The sequence below is a fragment of the Populus trichocarpa genome, chromosome 8 (genome assembly GCF_000002775.5).
Source record: "Populus trichocarpa isolate Nisqually-1 chromosome 8, P.trichocarpa_v4.1, whole genome shotgun sequence".
In the NCBI taxonomy this organism is placed as follows: Eukaryota; Viridiplantae; Streptophyta; class Magnoliopsida; order Malpighiales; family Salicaceae; genus Populus; species Populus trichocarpa.
The window spans coordinates 12,411,630-12,426,966 of NC_037292.2; the positions used below are offsets into that span (position 1 = coordinate 12,411,630).

Genomic DNA, 15,337 nt, shown 5'->3' on the forward strand with positions numbered 1-15,337 from the left:
CAGATCGTAGCCAATCAATAATGCTTCAAATTGAGCACACCATTGAGCGAAGGTGGATGGAGTTAATTTTTCGTTGATCTGTGCAGTAATATTTAGAGCAATTAAAGATTTGCCAGATTCAGAGGAGGGGAATGTGCTGGGACTGAGATTTTGGCTTTGTTGTGTAGGTGAAGACATGCTGGGATTTGGATTGTTCTTGTGGGAGATTTCTGACTCTGATACCATGAAGAATATGAAACTGATATGCAAAGAATTAACTCTCTCGCCTGTTATTTCACTGTGCATGTATCATGCATATTTATATACATTAGTTATTCACTGTGTGTAGAAGTCCTTTTGTGACTAGGACTTGTATAAAGCTAGACTTTGTCTTTAGATAGAATTACACTAAACAGAATTGTATCAGGTGTTAATTGCAGGAGTGTCGGTGACTGGTTCTCTTAAGTTGCCAGGATTAGCAGTATCCTTTATACCCTTGTCAAGTGCAAGAAGGTGGCCAACATAATGGATGTGGGCAAAATTTAAACAGCAATATTGAGCTAAAAAAAAGCAAATGGCGGTGGAGACAGCTTTCAAAAAATATTTGAGCCAAGATAAGTAACATGCACCCCACTAATTCCTCCACTCAAATGAGACGCAGTTGAGTCTCTAACTTTTAAACCTTTTTGCTTTCATTCAATCAGACTGGTACACCTTCATTTATGGTAGGATATCTCGAATAACTCTTAATGTTAGGCAATTTCTTTTGTTCGTCTTCTGATAAATTGCCAGGAATGCTGGCTCCAGGTTCGATTGCAAGTGTTTGCAATATGTTGTCTCATCTCCCAATTCAGTATAACTTTATGTTAGACGATTTCTTTGGTCCGTCTTCGGACATAATGTGTGGAATGCTTGCTACAGTTTGATTGCAAGTGTGTACTGTATGCTGCCAACTTCTATCTGTGACACCCTCAATGTTTAGTGAGAAGCACCGACTGCTGACCTATATGTTTGAAATGACATTCAACTTTCTTCTTCTCGTCCATGGTTTAATTTCCAGTTGTAAGGATTATAATGACATGGGGAAGTGCAAGTAATCACAACTGATAATACTCAAGTGGTAAGAAGTTAATTAGAAGAAGAAAAAATTACTTGTTTGAATCATACCATTTATATTTTTCAAGGTACGTAAGTGTGTGATCAACCAGGGATCTTGAGTTGACGAACTTTCTTCAGTGATTTGACTCTTGAAAGTGACTACCCACCCGTGAGTTGTATCCCGAATATGTCCATGATATATATATCCTTATTTGAATCCTATCATTTGCATTTCTCAAGATATGGAAGTGTGTGATCGACTAGAAATCTTAAGTTAACGGACTCTCTCCTCACTCTTTTCTATAAAAAATTAACATAGGGAAGTGCAGAGCTGAACCTACCCTTATCCATTTATGTCTAAAAGCAGGTGGGCGTTAATTATGCTATCCAGTAATTATAATGATTTTAAAAACAAAATCATTTGAACAATCCGCTACCAGTGCAGCAACCACAAAAATATACTGCATAATGGGTTGAATGCCTAGCGAAAACATGCAGTATTACTGTGTTAATACCCTTTGGCAGTAAATTGATGTCCAATTCCTGCCCTGTGATCAGGCGATGTGGTACTGGTACTTCCTTTAAGAAACTCTGCCCCAAGTCAAGCACCAGTTGAAAAGCAAACCTCTGGCATTTCATCTGTTCATGGTTTCTGTCAGAAAATTAAGCTTAACTATCACATCACCTTGACATTATCACATTCACTAGTTAATTAGTTATGACAGAGTAATTACAAGAACTTAGATTCTAATATTCAACTAAAAGCACCAAAAGCTAGCTACATGCTGCAATCTTGGACTTGTACCCGATAGCAACCTTTTTCCCTTTTTTTTTTAATGTGAATATCCGGATTACCTTACACGTACCTCAACTAATTCTATGGATTCTGAAGTTAACGATCAACTAATTCTATGGATCCTGAAGTTAACGATCATATAAGCCTCCAGTGACCATTATATTAGCAATCATAAAGCTAGCAAACCTCTTGGTTCCAAGCTCTTATCACTGGACTACTTACTAGATGGTTACCCCGATAGCAACCATGCTTAAAGGGATGAGGCTTCAAGTTCAAATTCTATTCTACCAATCATAGTTAATCGCAGGCAACCAAAAAAGAAAGAAGAAATCGCATAAAGGGGAAAACAAGAGCAGGCCAGACAACAGAAGCATATTGCTGCTGGTGCAGGTTTTCTTCTCTCTTTGACGTACGGACCTTTACCCCAGAGATTTATAACCATGATGCGGGATGCCCAAAAAGAATATCTTGCAACTTTCAGCATATGATTTAAAAAGCACCACTAGAAGCATATATTCAACGCAGACTCCTTTATTTTTAATTGAAAAGGCGAGGCAACAGTTTGACACCCATAGTTGGCCACATAAAATTGGCCACATAAAATCTTACAATCCCCCTAGTATCAATGTTAATACATGACCACCATGGTAGGGGAAAACAGATTTTGATTGTTTATTCTACAGACAAGGAAGCAAGCTAGGAGCCAAGACTAAGATCACAGCAGAAACTAGTAATCTATCAGTACTAAAAGTAGTAGATCTCATACTCCCACAGTCCAAGCTGAAAACGCCTGTAAAATAAGGATTGGATTGATACTGCACACAGCATATACCAATAACGGTTAGACAGAGGTCAGAATCACATGAAATCCTACACGGCAGGACAACAAATCACTCTATTCAGGCGACAGAGAGATCATGCAAGTTTATTCCGAATAATGGCCAATCTCACAGCACAACATGCCATTTCCAATCATCGTCAACAAATACATATGACACTGACAGTACTCAATGTACCACACCCCACTTCCATGCAGGTACATATGCCAGCTCTGTACGTCACACACAGGTGAAACCGATCCTCTCTTCCCTGGAATTGATTACGTGTGATAATAAAAGATAACTGGAGACAAGAGAGATATGCTTAGCTGCCAACAGTGCACGGAGTACTAATCAACCACTCAAAATCCATTGCTATCTGTTCTCTTTTTTGTTTCTGTAGTGACTTTTTTTTGTTGTTGTTGCTTCTCCTTTCAACAAGAAAAAAAATCAGGTATACTATTGAAAATGCCCCTATCCCAACTTGAAGTCTAACAGCTGCACCATAGAGGCTCACCGGACTTGGAGGGAAAAACAAGATAGAAAGGAACCTTTATCCTACAAGGCTGCATTGATTTTTCTTCTTAGATTCTCAATCATCAATTCTGGAATAGTCAACAGAACATAAGAGCAGGCATATCTGTCTCTAGCCATGAAGACGAAGGCTGCAGGAAGATTCTTGGAGCTCAGGAAACTTGAGCGGACCAATCTTCCTATCTTGCTTCTCTTGACATTTCAGCGGCTGCTTCCAACAATCTGAACAAAGCAACTCAAGACAAAAAGTTTCCTCGTATTCACTGTCATTAATACAACGGCCACACTAGACACACCGTGCAATGCAAAGGGTGCAAGCCCTACAAGCCCGAGAGGGATGCTCATTTCCCCGGCAACCCTCTGCAGGGCAATCATAAACTAGTCGCAGGTTCTGGCATCTTGGGCACATTTCAATATCAATTGCATGATCATCCTCACATGACAGATAAAAATCTGCCCTGTGATAAAAATGTGGCTTGTGAACATTCTGCTGGGTGTGGCTATCTCGGCCCAACAAGAGCGTCAACTCTTCAAAATGCTTCTGTGTCACACCATAGACCCCGCCAATGCGTAAATGCTTCACTCCCTGAGCTCCTGTAGTCTTGAATGCCTTTAAGCTGGTCACAATGCCCTCAATGCTAAGTCTTGTACATCCAGGCACACTCAACTGCGGATAAAAAAGAGATGGAAAGAAATATTAGCATCTTATCAATCAAAAAGACAGTATAGACAAAACAGGGAAAACTGGCACAAAATATCAAGAGCTCATAAGAAAAATTGAAGCCCAAAAATTTTCTTCCTTTAGCTGTTATTGTGCTTCTGAATTCACTATGAATAATTTTCTTCCATGTCTACATTCAAGCGCAGAACTCTCTTAAAACAAGGTCGAGAGAACAATTAGCTCAAGCAGTAAATGACAAATAATCAAAGGGAGTACACCAACCAAAAGTGTTCAGCCATGCAAATAGACATTTTAAAACAAAAAAAAAAAAAAAGCAGAGCAGAGCGTGATCTTATTTGGGTCAAACAATGAAAATATATATAAGGCAATTAATTGAATTACAATGGGAAAATGATCACGTTTTCCAAAGTCCCAACCAACAATGATAAATATTGAGGAATCAATGCAAGAACAAAGTTAGATGAACATGAACTCACCTTGGTCAGCCTTGGATTACTTTTGAGCACCTGCTTCAACCCATCATCAGTAATCCTAGGACACTTCACTAGGCTCAGACATTGCAAGTTACCTTGAGCCCTATCAGTTAACTGCAAAAGAACATCTTCAGTGATCTTCTCATTCAATGGTTGATCTATGTGGATGCTCCTCCATAAAAGAGGGTCACTTCGAACGGTATAACGAAGGGATCTGCAAACAGTTTCAACAAGAAGAAGATCCTGCACTCCCAGATAACCAAGAGCAAAAGCAAACGCTGGATGAGGAGCTCCATTAGAAAAAACCACGTGACCCTTTTGGAATTCTCCACTGCTCTCATCCACGACCCCAGCATTCTTATCCATTTCATTCCCCAGGCTCAAAACATCCTTCATGTCACAATCTGAGTCAGGAGCCTCGTGAACAGATGCATTCCCCACTTCTATCCCCTCTAGACACTCATCACCAAACCCACCCACTAAATTAGATTTACAACTAAACCCCACATTCCCTGGAAATGCTTGAAACCTCATAGCATTATTCCAGATATAATTCAAGCCAGCAAACAACTGATAATTCCCATCACTCGTGGAAACCTGATCACTACCACAAGCACCATAATCCACCTCCAAATCCTCAAGCCACCCCGTGATAGCAGTAAAAGTGGTACTTATATCCATGTCAAAAGGATCCGGTGGCAAAAGATCAATGATATCCTTATGCACCAATTCCTGTGAGCCACTCCTATCCCTTCCATAATCAAAACGATCCTCAACTCTCTCCTGTATAGAAATCCTCATCGGCGAACGCACATTATCCTTGGAAATACGAGGAAAGAGAGGTCGATGCGAAAAATTCAACGCCATTCTACGCTAACCTAATCCCAATTTCCCCCCCTTCTTTTCTGTGTATTTTTACAAGATATATTTAGCAAACCCAAAAAGGAAAAAAATTTTAAAAAAAATGACCAATGAAAAAATCAAAGCTAGAAAGGAGAAGATTGAGAAAAGAGATCTAGCAAGAAAACCCTCGATTCCGGATAGCAAACTAAAACGACGCAACCAAAAATTTCACAGAGTTTCTTGCTACACGTACAAAACCTATAATGGAAATTTTCTACCAGCAAAACGACACTGTTTTATCTATACAGAACAAAGAATCAACCAATCAATTTTTTTTTGTTATCAATTAGGGTTTACAATAAATAGAATTTAAAAACGAAAAAACAAATCAATCAAGAAACGCAATTAAAAAGAAAATAACCTGAACAAGAGCGATAATCGAGAGGAAATTAAAGAAGCAAAACCCTGATTGGTTTCTCCGAGAACGCAATCGACAGTCTCTTGGTATCGAATCCTCGATTGAAGACAGAAAGAACGGGACTTTTCTTTTCTTTTTTATGCGAAATTAAAAACCGAAAAAAAGACTAATTTTTTTGTGCTTTTGAAGGGTTTTTGTTTTTGTTTTTTTTTTCTGGTGGAGAATTCGATCCAGAGAGGAAGAGAAAGAGGGAGGCGGGGGGGAGCCTGTCGACGGAGCCACTCAGGAGAGAGGAGAGAGGATTTTTACAAGAACAGAAGGGGGAAAATATAAAAATCGAGGGAGTGAAAGGTAACGGTGAAATTGTCCACATTTTAGGGGAGAAAGAGAGAGATAGAGTGGTGACCTTGACACGTGTGTACGTGGTAATTTTTATTGGCGACGGTAAATTAAATGTTTTACTCTTTCTTCGCACGCAATGTTCGTGGCGGGATATGCAATTATGCACTTGTTCCACGCGTCTTCCCTCGTGTTAATTTTACCTTGTTTTCAAAGGGTTTTTGAAATTAGTCCAGAGTGTTTTTTTTAAAATAGTTTTTTTTTTAATTTATTAAAATAATTTTTTTAACATCAGTTTATTAAAACTATTAAAAATATTTTTTAAAAACTAATTTAATATTATTTTAAGTAAAAAATATTTAAAAAAAATACTTAAAAGTAGGAGCAGAAACACCTCTATAAAATTAATACTGCTGGCCAGTCTCTCAAATCACTCGACAAATAATTGAAAGCATAAGGTTTGATGTGATCAAAATTGATGAATCCATTTTACCCGTGATCTATTAGCATTTAGCACTTCATGGTTTTGTGGCCGTTGGATCCAGATTGGAGGGGACGGTGAAGATGGGTTCTAGGTTTGACTAGTGGTTAAGATGGGTGAGGGTGTGTCATCCGTACCTGATAGAATATGGATTGTATGGGGTCCACATTGTCAGGTGGCACAGCGTAGTTGGTGCTCTCGTATGATTCGTGTGATGATGGGATTAGAAGAATTTTAGGTGGAGGCCGGAGAGAGTGCTCTCCTGCTTTTATTTTATACTGAATTTTTTTTCACAGAATTCGCTATATTGACGAACAATATATATTTTTATATTTTATTTTTAATTAATTTTTGTTTATATTTTTAGATTATTTTAATAGAACGCTCAAAAAAATTAAGTTCACAGGCAAGATCACAACGGACGTCCATGGCTACGAGAAACGATATATTTATCCACCGAAGTTGAAGATACCGAAGGAATCCTTCACCGCTAAGTTGTCAAAAGCATCCTCTTTGCAAGGCATCACAAATCCTGAAAGCTAAAGCTACCAACAAGGTGTTGTTTGGGATTGATTTTATACTTTTTTTTTTATTATTATTAAAGTTGATTTTTTAATATTTTTGAATTGTTTTGATAAACTAATGTAAAATAAAAAAAATATTATTTTAATATTTTTCAAATAAAAAAACTTTAAAAGTAACCGCTGCCGTATTCCTAAATATTTTTTATAGGCCAGGCCCACAGCAAAAGAAATCTCTCTCGACAAAAACATAATTATAAGCCCTCGGCACACGTTTTGATCCCATCCAAGGCTTGGATTGGGTCATTTCTCATGTGTGTATATTAATTTAATTTTTTTTTAGTAAAATAATATTTTAGTTTTTTAAAAAAATTAAACAATATTATTTAATATAAAAAACCAGTTTGAAATAATATTTCAAATCATATTCTAAAGAGGTGATGCGTGTTACAATTATGATTAATTTGAGTTTTTTTATTATTATTATTAAATGATCATTTTTATATTATTCCTTGCATTTCCTAAATCAACCCTTTTATAATTTGGAAATTGATTTAAAGGAAACTTGTCGGCTCTTTCGTCTGCTCCTGTTGTACAGTCATTAGACTTCGAACTTGTGTTGCGACATGGAAATTCCTGGTAATTGATATTTTTTTTATTTTATATTTTTTTAATTATTTTAATGTATTAATATTAAAAATAAATTTTAAAAATTAAAAATATATTATTTTAATATATTTTCTAACAAAATATATTTTAAAAATCAATCCACCACAACTATAACAAACAAACTCTCAAAGACTTTCTCCATTTCTAACATACACACGAATTTATAAGCTAAGCTTTTGATTTGGGAAAATAAACCTGGGCCACGGTGGAGGGCTGTGCTTGGGCCTTGAAACGCACCGAATGTTTGGTAATCATAATTTTGTTTTGGAGCTTCAGCTTGTTTAGGACTCATTTATTCGGTGAATTTTCTAGAAATTATTTTTAAAATATTTGAGAATTATTTGGTTATTATTTTAATTATTATTTATTTTATTTAAAATAATTTATAAAATTATATATATTTTTTAATTTTATTTTCGTTCAACTTTTTAATTTATAAGATTTGTTTTTTATTATTTTAATAAACTTAAAAAAATATTAATAAATTATTTTCAAATCAAACACTGGAAAGTGTTATTCAACTTATTTTTCATGACATAACTAAACACTGAAAAGTGTTTTCCAACTTATTTTTCATAACACTACCAAACATAGAAAAATAATTTATTTTTTACGAATTCACTTTTCACAGAAACCACTTTTCAAAAAAAAACTATTTTTCAGTAAACAAACGGGATCTTAGTGTGTTTTGTATTGTTTATTATTTTATATAGTCTTAATATATGAAAAAGACCAAGTACTTTTATCATGTAGATTACAATTTTTTTGGTGCGTTGTTTTAATAATTTCAATACAAAACCAGTTTCAACAGTATTTTTAATGCAATACCTTTGTTGTTTTTTTCCATGCTTTTAATTACCTATTTGAGAATGTAAAAATTACTGAAAATATATTAAAAAAATATTTTAAATATTAACACATTAAAACGATAAAAAATATTAAAAAAATAATTTAAAATTTCAAAACACAATTAAACTACAATAACAAATAGGTCTTAAAGCAAACACATATATTGAGTAGATGGTGCCTTGATATTTTTTACATCTGAATTAATGTCAATTTCACATCTTCCGAGATATAAAAACATACACAAAAATATAAAAAATAAGTATTTCTTTGTAGTGATTTTAAAATAAATTTATATTTTAAAAAGCATAAAAACAAGAGAGCTGTATCTTTTATTTTAATTGTTTTTATATTTTTGCCCCTGTACAAAACTAAACACAATCATTTTAAGGTATTATATTGTAATAATAATTGTTTTTTAAAGTATTTTTTATCTGAAAATATATTAAAATAATATTTTTTTATTTTTTAAATTTTATTTTTAACATCAATATATTCAAATAATATAAAAACATAAAAAAAATTAATTTTTTTAAAAAATAAAGTTTTTCAAAAAAACACCAAAGAAACAATGCCCAGCAAAGAGTGCCCAGCTTTGATTCATTAAAAGAATAGAAAAGGAATAAACAACGCCAATTTGCAAAGATTTAGCGGCCGTGTATGGTGGTTTAGTCCTGCCGGTCCTAAATAAAGCATATTAAAATTATTAAAAAATATTTTTAAAAAAAATTTGGTAAAAAGAGCTCTGGAATAAGAATCAATATTATAATTATAATAACCCTAAGAAAAGTAATTTATTAGTCAAGTTTTAGATTTGCTCTTTATAGGTTATTAGTTCGAGTCTTATAAATTTTAGGGCCATTAAAAGTTTATATGATGTTAATTTCAGGATTTATGGGATTAATTAATATATATAAAGTTGATGTGGAGAAAAATATTAATTAAAAAAAATTATAATTGTAATTTTTTAATTCCTTACCTACCCTGTCAAGATCAAAGAATATATCAAAAAGCAACCATCAATTTAATATAGACCTGGCCAGTCATCGCACACCACGCTGACCTATCCGATAACCACGGCAACGTGTGTTTCTATGACTTTTTAGTTTTTATCCTCTGAATCGCTCATTCCATTCCCATTTTACCCCTGAGAATATCATTAGGAACTTCGTGCACTATGCCTTTTTCCTTAAAGCTCGACGCCATGCTTTGTTGTCCTTCCTTTCCTTGCCTTGTGACCCGTGCTCTGCTTTAGGGTATGCGAGCAGTTTACTTTCTTTCCTATGTAATTTCCTTCACTTTTTTAGAAATATATTAATAATATATATATATATATATATATATATATATTTGTTAACTATTATATTATATTATATTTTTTTTCAATAAAATAACCAGCAAATTTAATTTATTATACATATATCTATTTAATTTCAAGCTATTACATGTCTCTCCACTGCGAATTGTAATTCTTTCCAACAATTAACTTTTGTTTTTTAAAGATGAATCGAGAGAGAGAGAGAGAGAGAGAAAGTAGCCTGATCATTTCTCAAAACGACATGGCACCGAGACGTTTTATTCGGAGAGAAACGGGCCATGGGTTTTGAAATTCCAGCGACTGCGTTTGTATTTTTACTTAAAGTGGGTTTGATATTATGTTAAATATTATTTTTTATAGTAATTTTTATTAAAAATATATTAAAATAATATATATATTTTAATTTATAAAATTTATTTTTAATATCATTATGTTAAAATAATACAAAAATATTTTTAAAAAATTATAAATAAAAAAAATTAATTCTTTAAAAACGATATTATGCCCCCCAAAACAAATAAGGTATTAATTTCTCAAAGTAAAAAAATACAAATAAAATACCATAGACAGTGAAAAAAGTTAATTAATAAAGAGATTAAAAATAAATTAAATACATACATCATCTAAAAACAAAAATAAAAAAGGAAATTTTCCAAGTCAACAAACAACATCGAGGAAATCAAGAAGAAATTTTTTTCATTCTTCTGACCCTGTGAGTTGATTCTGTCTGCATCTTTATTTAGTTTCTTAGATTTAGGATTCTCCTTTTCTCTTCACTGCAACTCTCTTTTTTACTTGAATTTTGCTCAGTTTTCTTTATCTGTAGTTTCATTCAAAAGCAGAACACTGATTTTTTGCGTTTAATTCAGGGTTGAAGTTTATAATTTGATGAGGGATTGTGCTCAATATGCTTTGTAGTCCTCACCTTTTCTAGTAGAAAAAGAAATACGTACAGAGAAGAAAAGGGTTCCTTTTGTTTTTCTTTTCTGTTCCTTTCTCGAGTTCAATTTAGAAAGTTGCTCCTCCTCCGCTGTTGCTAGAGCTACTTTACATAGTAGTACAAAGTTTTGATTTTTGGTGAAGAGAGAGAAGGAGGGGTTCTCAGATCTTTGGAGGAGTAAAAAGTGGAAGAAATAAGAGGTTTTGAATTGGTTGATTGAGATTGAAGAATTAGAGGATTTTTTTTTGTGTTTGCTTTTGATTTTGTGAACGAGGGAGGGGTTTTCGTCTCTTTTCTTTGCTTGACTTTTTGAAAGTCTAGATTGGAGATAGAGTTGCCTTTGGTTGGGCACAGCACTTTGGTTTTGTTTCTGTAGCTTACCTTGAAATGGTTTATTTTTTTTTTATTCCAGGGAATGTGGATTTTGGTTTCAGTTGATGAATTCTGGTAATTTGGATTGGATATTTGGGGAAACATTGCTGTTGTTCTGTTAGGGTGGGGTGGTGTTTTATTTTGTATATATAAATTATGCTCAAACAATTACTTGGTAAGCTTCCACGAAAGTCATCTAAGTCGACTGCAAATCGCGATCATGGTGGAAACCACACCGCCAATTCAAATGCTTCTACTGGCTCAAGAAGTAGTAATGGGAAGTCTGCGAATTCAAACATCTCATCCGTAGCAGTAAATAATTCTGCTCCAGATGTATCACAAAACCTTGGTAACAAGATTCATCAAGGTGTGAATTCGAAGTTGAATGGCGATCTAGGGTTTTCTCAGTACGAAGGACTTCCTGGATTCAAGGATGTTCCGAGCTCTGAGAAGCAGAGCTTGTTTATTAGAAAGTTGAACATGTGTTGTGTTGTATTTGACTTTACTGAGCCAATGAAGAACCTCAAGGAAAAGGAGATAAAGCGACAGACGTTGCAGGAGTTGGTGGATTATGTAACTTCCGTGAGTGGGAAATTCTCCGAAACTGCTATGCAAGAAGTTATGAAAATGGTGTCTGCAAATTTGTTTCGGACATTCACTCCTCAACCACGTGAGAACAAAGTTGTAGATGGTGTTGATTTGGAGGAGGATGAGCCTTCTATGGATTCTGCGTGGCCACACTTGCAAATCGTGTATGAACTTTTCTTGAGGTTTGTATCATCAGCGGAGACCGATGCAAAATTGGCTAAAAGATACATCGATCAATCCTTCATTCTGAAGTTGCTGGATTTATTTGACTCCGAAGATCCCAGAGAAAGGGAATACTTGAAAACAATTCTTCACCGCATTTATGGCAAATTCATGGTGCATCGTCCATTTATCAGGAAAGCTATCAATAGCATTTTCTATCAGTTTATTTTTGAGACTGAGAAGTACAATGGTATTGCTGAACTTTTAGAAATTTTAGGCAGTATCATTAATGGGTTTGCTCTGCCATTAAAAGAAGAACATAAAATGTTTCTTGTTCGTGCCATGATTCCTCTGCACAAGCCAAGGTGCTTAGCAATGTACCACCAACCATTATCTTACTGCATCACACAGTTTGTGGAGAAAGACTGCAAACTTGCTGATACCGTAATACGAGGATTGTTAAAGTACTGGCCCATCACTAATAGTTCAAAGGAAGTCATGTTCCTAAATGAGCTGGAGGAGGTTTTAGAAGCAACCCAGCTACCGGAATTCCAGCGCTGCATGGTGCCCCTGTTTCAGCAGCTTGCTCGGTGTTTGAACAGTTCACACTTTCAGGTAATAAGATTCCAAAATTCTTATACTTCTTTGCTTCAGTATACATGCACAACTCACTTCACTATTATAATATGCTTCTCATTATTTATTTATGGAAAAATATGAAATTTTCTTCCGTGGATATGCTTCATATCTGCAAGATGGAATGTTATTGTCCTCGCTTTGCTTTATTCATTCTTATAGTGAAGAAATCTCTGCAGTCATATTCTAAAATCTTGTGCTATTGTATCGTTAATACCAATTTCTCTCCTCTTTGTTAGTAAGTCGGTTGGTATTGTTACAAATCATTCTCTATAGTCTCATCTACTTGGAGCTTGTATATTGCTCTTGTTATGTTATTCTTACAGCATTCATATTTTAAAATTATCTTCACCTGCTAAATTGGCTGGGAAGATATAATAAGAGACAGTCGTAAAGGTTTCTTCTGTTTTCTGTAAGAGAAAAGGTGCTGAAGAAGATGCTGGACATGAGTGTTCCAACAGGAATGTTACTTGAAAAGAAGAACAGAAGTATAGAGGGTTACTGGATATAAAAAGTTTGGTGCTTAGCCATCCATTGAATCAACTGATGGCTAATATCTTGGTAGTAGGTGGTTCAAAGTAGGCCTATGTCAAAGTAACAATTGCTGTAGAGTATCAAAGCGGGTCAATGCTAAATCTTGTTAATTCTATATGTTCTTATCGAAGGAGTACTCAGATGATGAAGCTACATTTTAGTTGACAGTGATCCGTTTGTCAAAAGCAATATAGGTTCTGGAGCTTTATTATGTTTTTTGGTTCATAATAGATTGCTGAGTATCTCTGAGAAATCAAGCAATTTTTATTGGTTTACATTTTATAAAATTAAAGTGTGTTCTTTTTTGCTTGAATGAAAGATCCTGAATGGCCACATGTCCTTGATGGTAATCATTCGGTTGGTTCTAAATCTGAGTATGGCAACCTGCATTTTCATGTATGATGACATTCTGTTTCAAGTTGCTGCAGCATTGTTGTTTTACCACCATCTTTTCCGTTGTTGTTCCTTTTTTAGGTTAAAGGAAAAGGAAGATAAAGGATAGATAAGTTTTAGTATTGGAATTGATTGGGGCCTTTACATTTCTTGCGTAACATAGTTTTTTTTTTTTTTTTTGCAATTACAATGATTAGAATTACTCCTTGATGTAAGTAGCGAGATATTGTATTTTAAAAGTGATAAATTACTGCTGTTTGAGTTCCTGTTTGTCCTAGGGTGACGCACATGGTAATATGTCATGTTTAGTTCTTCATATTAGACATGAAATGTTGAAATAAAACCATGGCCTGATCTTTTTTCCCAGCCATTAAGAAGAACTTGCCATCAGTCCTTTCGAAGCTGTTGTGGATTGAATCACCAAATTTATTGTGGAAACATCTTCCATATAAGTGAATGGGTTTCCGTTAATCCATGGTGTTCAGTTTTGCACTGAAAAACTTGTTGAGATGATAGCTTCTATTCTTTGCTCCTTCCTTTGTTAAAATCAGTATATGGAACTGATGCTTTGCAGGTAGCAGAGAGAGCATTGTTCTTGTGGAACAATGATCCCATTGAGAACCTGATCATACAAAATCGCAAGGTTATACTACCCATCATCTTTCCTGCTCTGGAGAAAAATGTTAGAAACCACTGGAATCAAGCTGTCCGAAGCTTGACTTTAAATGTACGCAAGATCTTCGAAGATCTTGATCATGAACTGTTCAATGAATGCCTGCTAAAGTTTCAGGAAGATGAAGAGAAGGAAGTTGAGATCAAAGCAAGAAGTGAAGCCGCATGGAAACGATTGGAAGAGATTGCCACGCAGAAGGCTGCAAGTGATGCCATGGTGGTTGCGCCTCGCAAAGCACTCACTTGCAGCGCTTCAGGTTAGCTGTTAGCAGAAGCATGGATGTTTGTTGGTATCACCATGGACTATCTATTTTTGATTGAGATGGATTCATTATTTTGATAATTTTTCTTTTAGGTGTTTGATATGGTTTAAAATTTGCTTAACTGCCTAATAAAATATTTTGTAAATTGATCCTTCTATGCGCACAAGTCTTAGAGCCATTAGACATGCTAAATGAAGAGCTAAAAATAATAAAAAATAATATGCTAAATGAAGAGCTAAAAATAATAAAAAATTTTATTATTTTAGCTCGTCAATAATACTTGTTCTATATGCTTTAAATGGATTGCTAAACAAAATGTTATTTTACTATTTTTTTTAAAGTAATTTTTACACGTTGTTTGAAAATACAAAAACATTATTCATTACAATTTTTTTTTCATTAGTTGTATTTTATTAAATTTATATTTTTTTATTTATTTTTTACGAGATTATTTTGATTTCATGATGAATGATATGAGTTTAGCAAGTTTATTTAATTTTTTTTAATTTTATTTTTTAATATTAAATTAATTTAGAATTGTTATTTTTAATATTTTATTTTTAAATTGTTTTTAGATTTATTAAATTAATTGAATTGTATCAAATTATTAAAATATTTGAAAATCAAATATATTAAAATAAAATTAATTTTTTTAAATAAATCTTTATCAATTGAAGTGCATGGAAATAAATAAAAAAATACTATATTTACACTATTCTATTATCTATTCTGATTTTTCAAAGCTTAAAAAAGTCAAACCCAATCTTGTCTGTCAGAAAGTTGAAAGCAGATAAAATTAGGAAAGATAAGAAGACCACTTCTGGTGCAAGGAGTGATCATCATGACAATGAAGTAGCGAGCCTATAGTGAAGTAAGTAGACTGGCAATGATGTAAATTCCACCATATGACACTAGGAATCATCATTCTTTGTATTATTCACAAACTGAAGTGACACACCGAA

General features: G+C 33.9%; 2 protein-coding genes across 4 annotated transcripts; one reads left to right on the forward strand and one right to left on the reverse strand.

Moving 5' to 3' along the window:
• Positions 1-2,471: 2,471 nt before the first annotated feature.
• On the reverse strand, positions 2,472-5,973 carry LOC18101633 (F-box protein SKIP14). The gene is made up of 2 exons (XM_006379882.3): positions 4,384-5,973; positions 2,472-3,892 (listed from the first exon to the last, which is right to left on the reverse strand). The coding sequence occupies exons 1-2, from the start codon at positions 5,245-5,247 to the stop codon at positions 3,512-3,514; spliced, it is 1,245 nt and encodes a 414-aa protein (XP_006379944.3). The 5' UTR covers positions 5,248-5,973; the 3' UTR covers positions 2,472-3,511.
• Positions 5,974-10,398: 4,425 nt separating this feature from the next.
• LOC7480937 (serine/threonine protein phosphatase 2A 57 kDa regulatory subunit B' theta isoform) lies at positions 10,399-14,532 on the forward strand. 3 transcript variants are annotated; one of them, XM_024607320.2, is made up of 3 exons: positions 10,399-10,527; positions 11,168-12,492; positions 14,015-14,532. In XM_024607320.2, the coding sequence occupies exons 2-3, from the start codon at positions 11,284-11,286 to the stop codon at positions 14,372-14,374; spliced, it is 1,569 nt and encodes a 522-aa protein (XP_024463088.1). In that variant the 5' UTR covers positions 10,399-10,527; positions 11,168-11,283; the 3' UTR covers positions 14,375-14,532. The 3 variants fall into 3 exon arrangements, with proteins under 3 accessions (XP_024463088.1, XP_002311731.1, XP_024463087.1); XM_002311695.4 differs by having other exon boundaries at positions 10,418-10,527; positions 10,685-12,492; XM_024607319.2 differs by lacking the exon at positions 10,399-10,527 and having other exon boundaries at positions 10,534-12,492.
• The last annotated feature ends 805 nt before the right edge of the window (positions 14,533-15,337 follow it).

Coding starts and splice junctions, on each gene's coding strand:
- LOC18101633 (XM_006379882.3), bottom strand. CDS start 5,247: ATGGCGTTGAATTTTTCGCATCGACCTCTCTTTCCTCGTATTTCCAAG. Junction 3,893..4,383: donor GTAATCCAAGGCTGACCAAG/GTGAGTTCATGT, acceptor TTTTATCCGCAG/TTGAGTGTGCCTGGATGTAC.
- LOC7480937 (XM_024607320.2), top strand. CDS start 11,284: ATGCTCAAACAATTACTTGGTAAGCTTCCACGAAAGTCATCTAAGTCG. Junction 12,493..14,014: donor TGAACAGTTCACACTTTCAG/GTAATAAGATTC, acceptor GATGCTTTGCAG/GTAGCAGAGAGAGCATTGTT.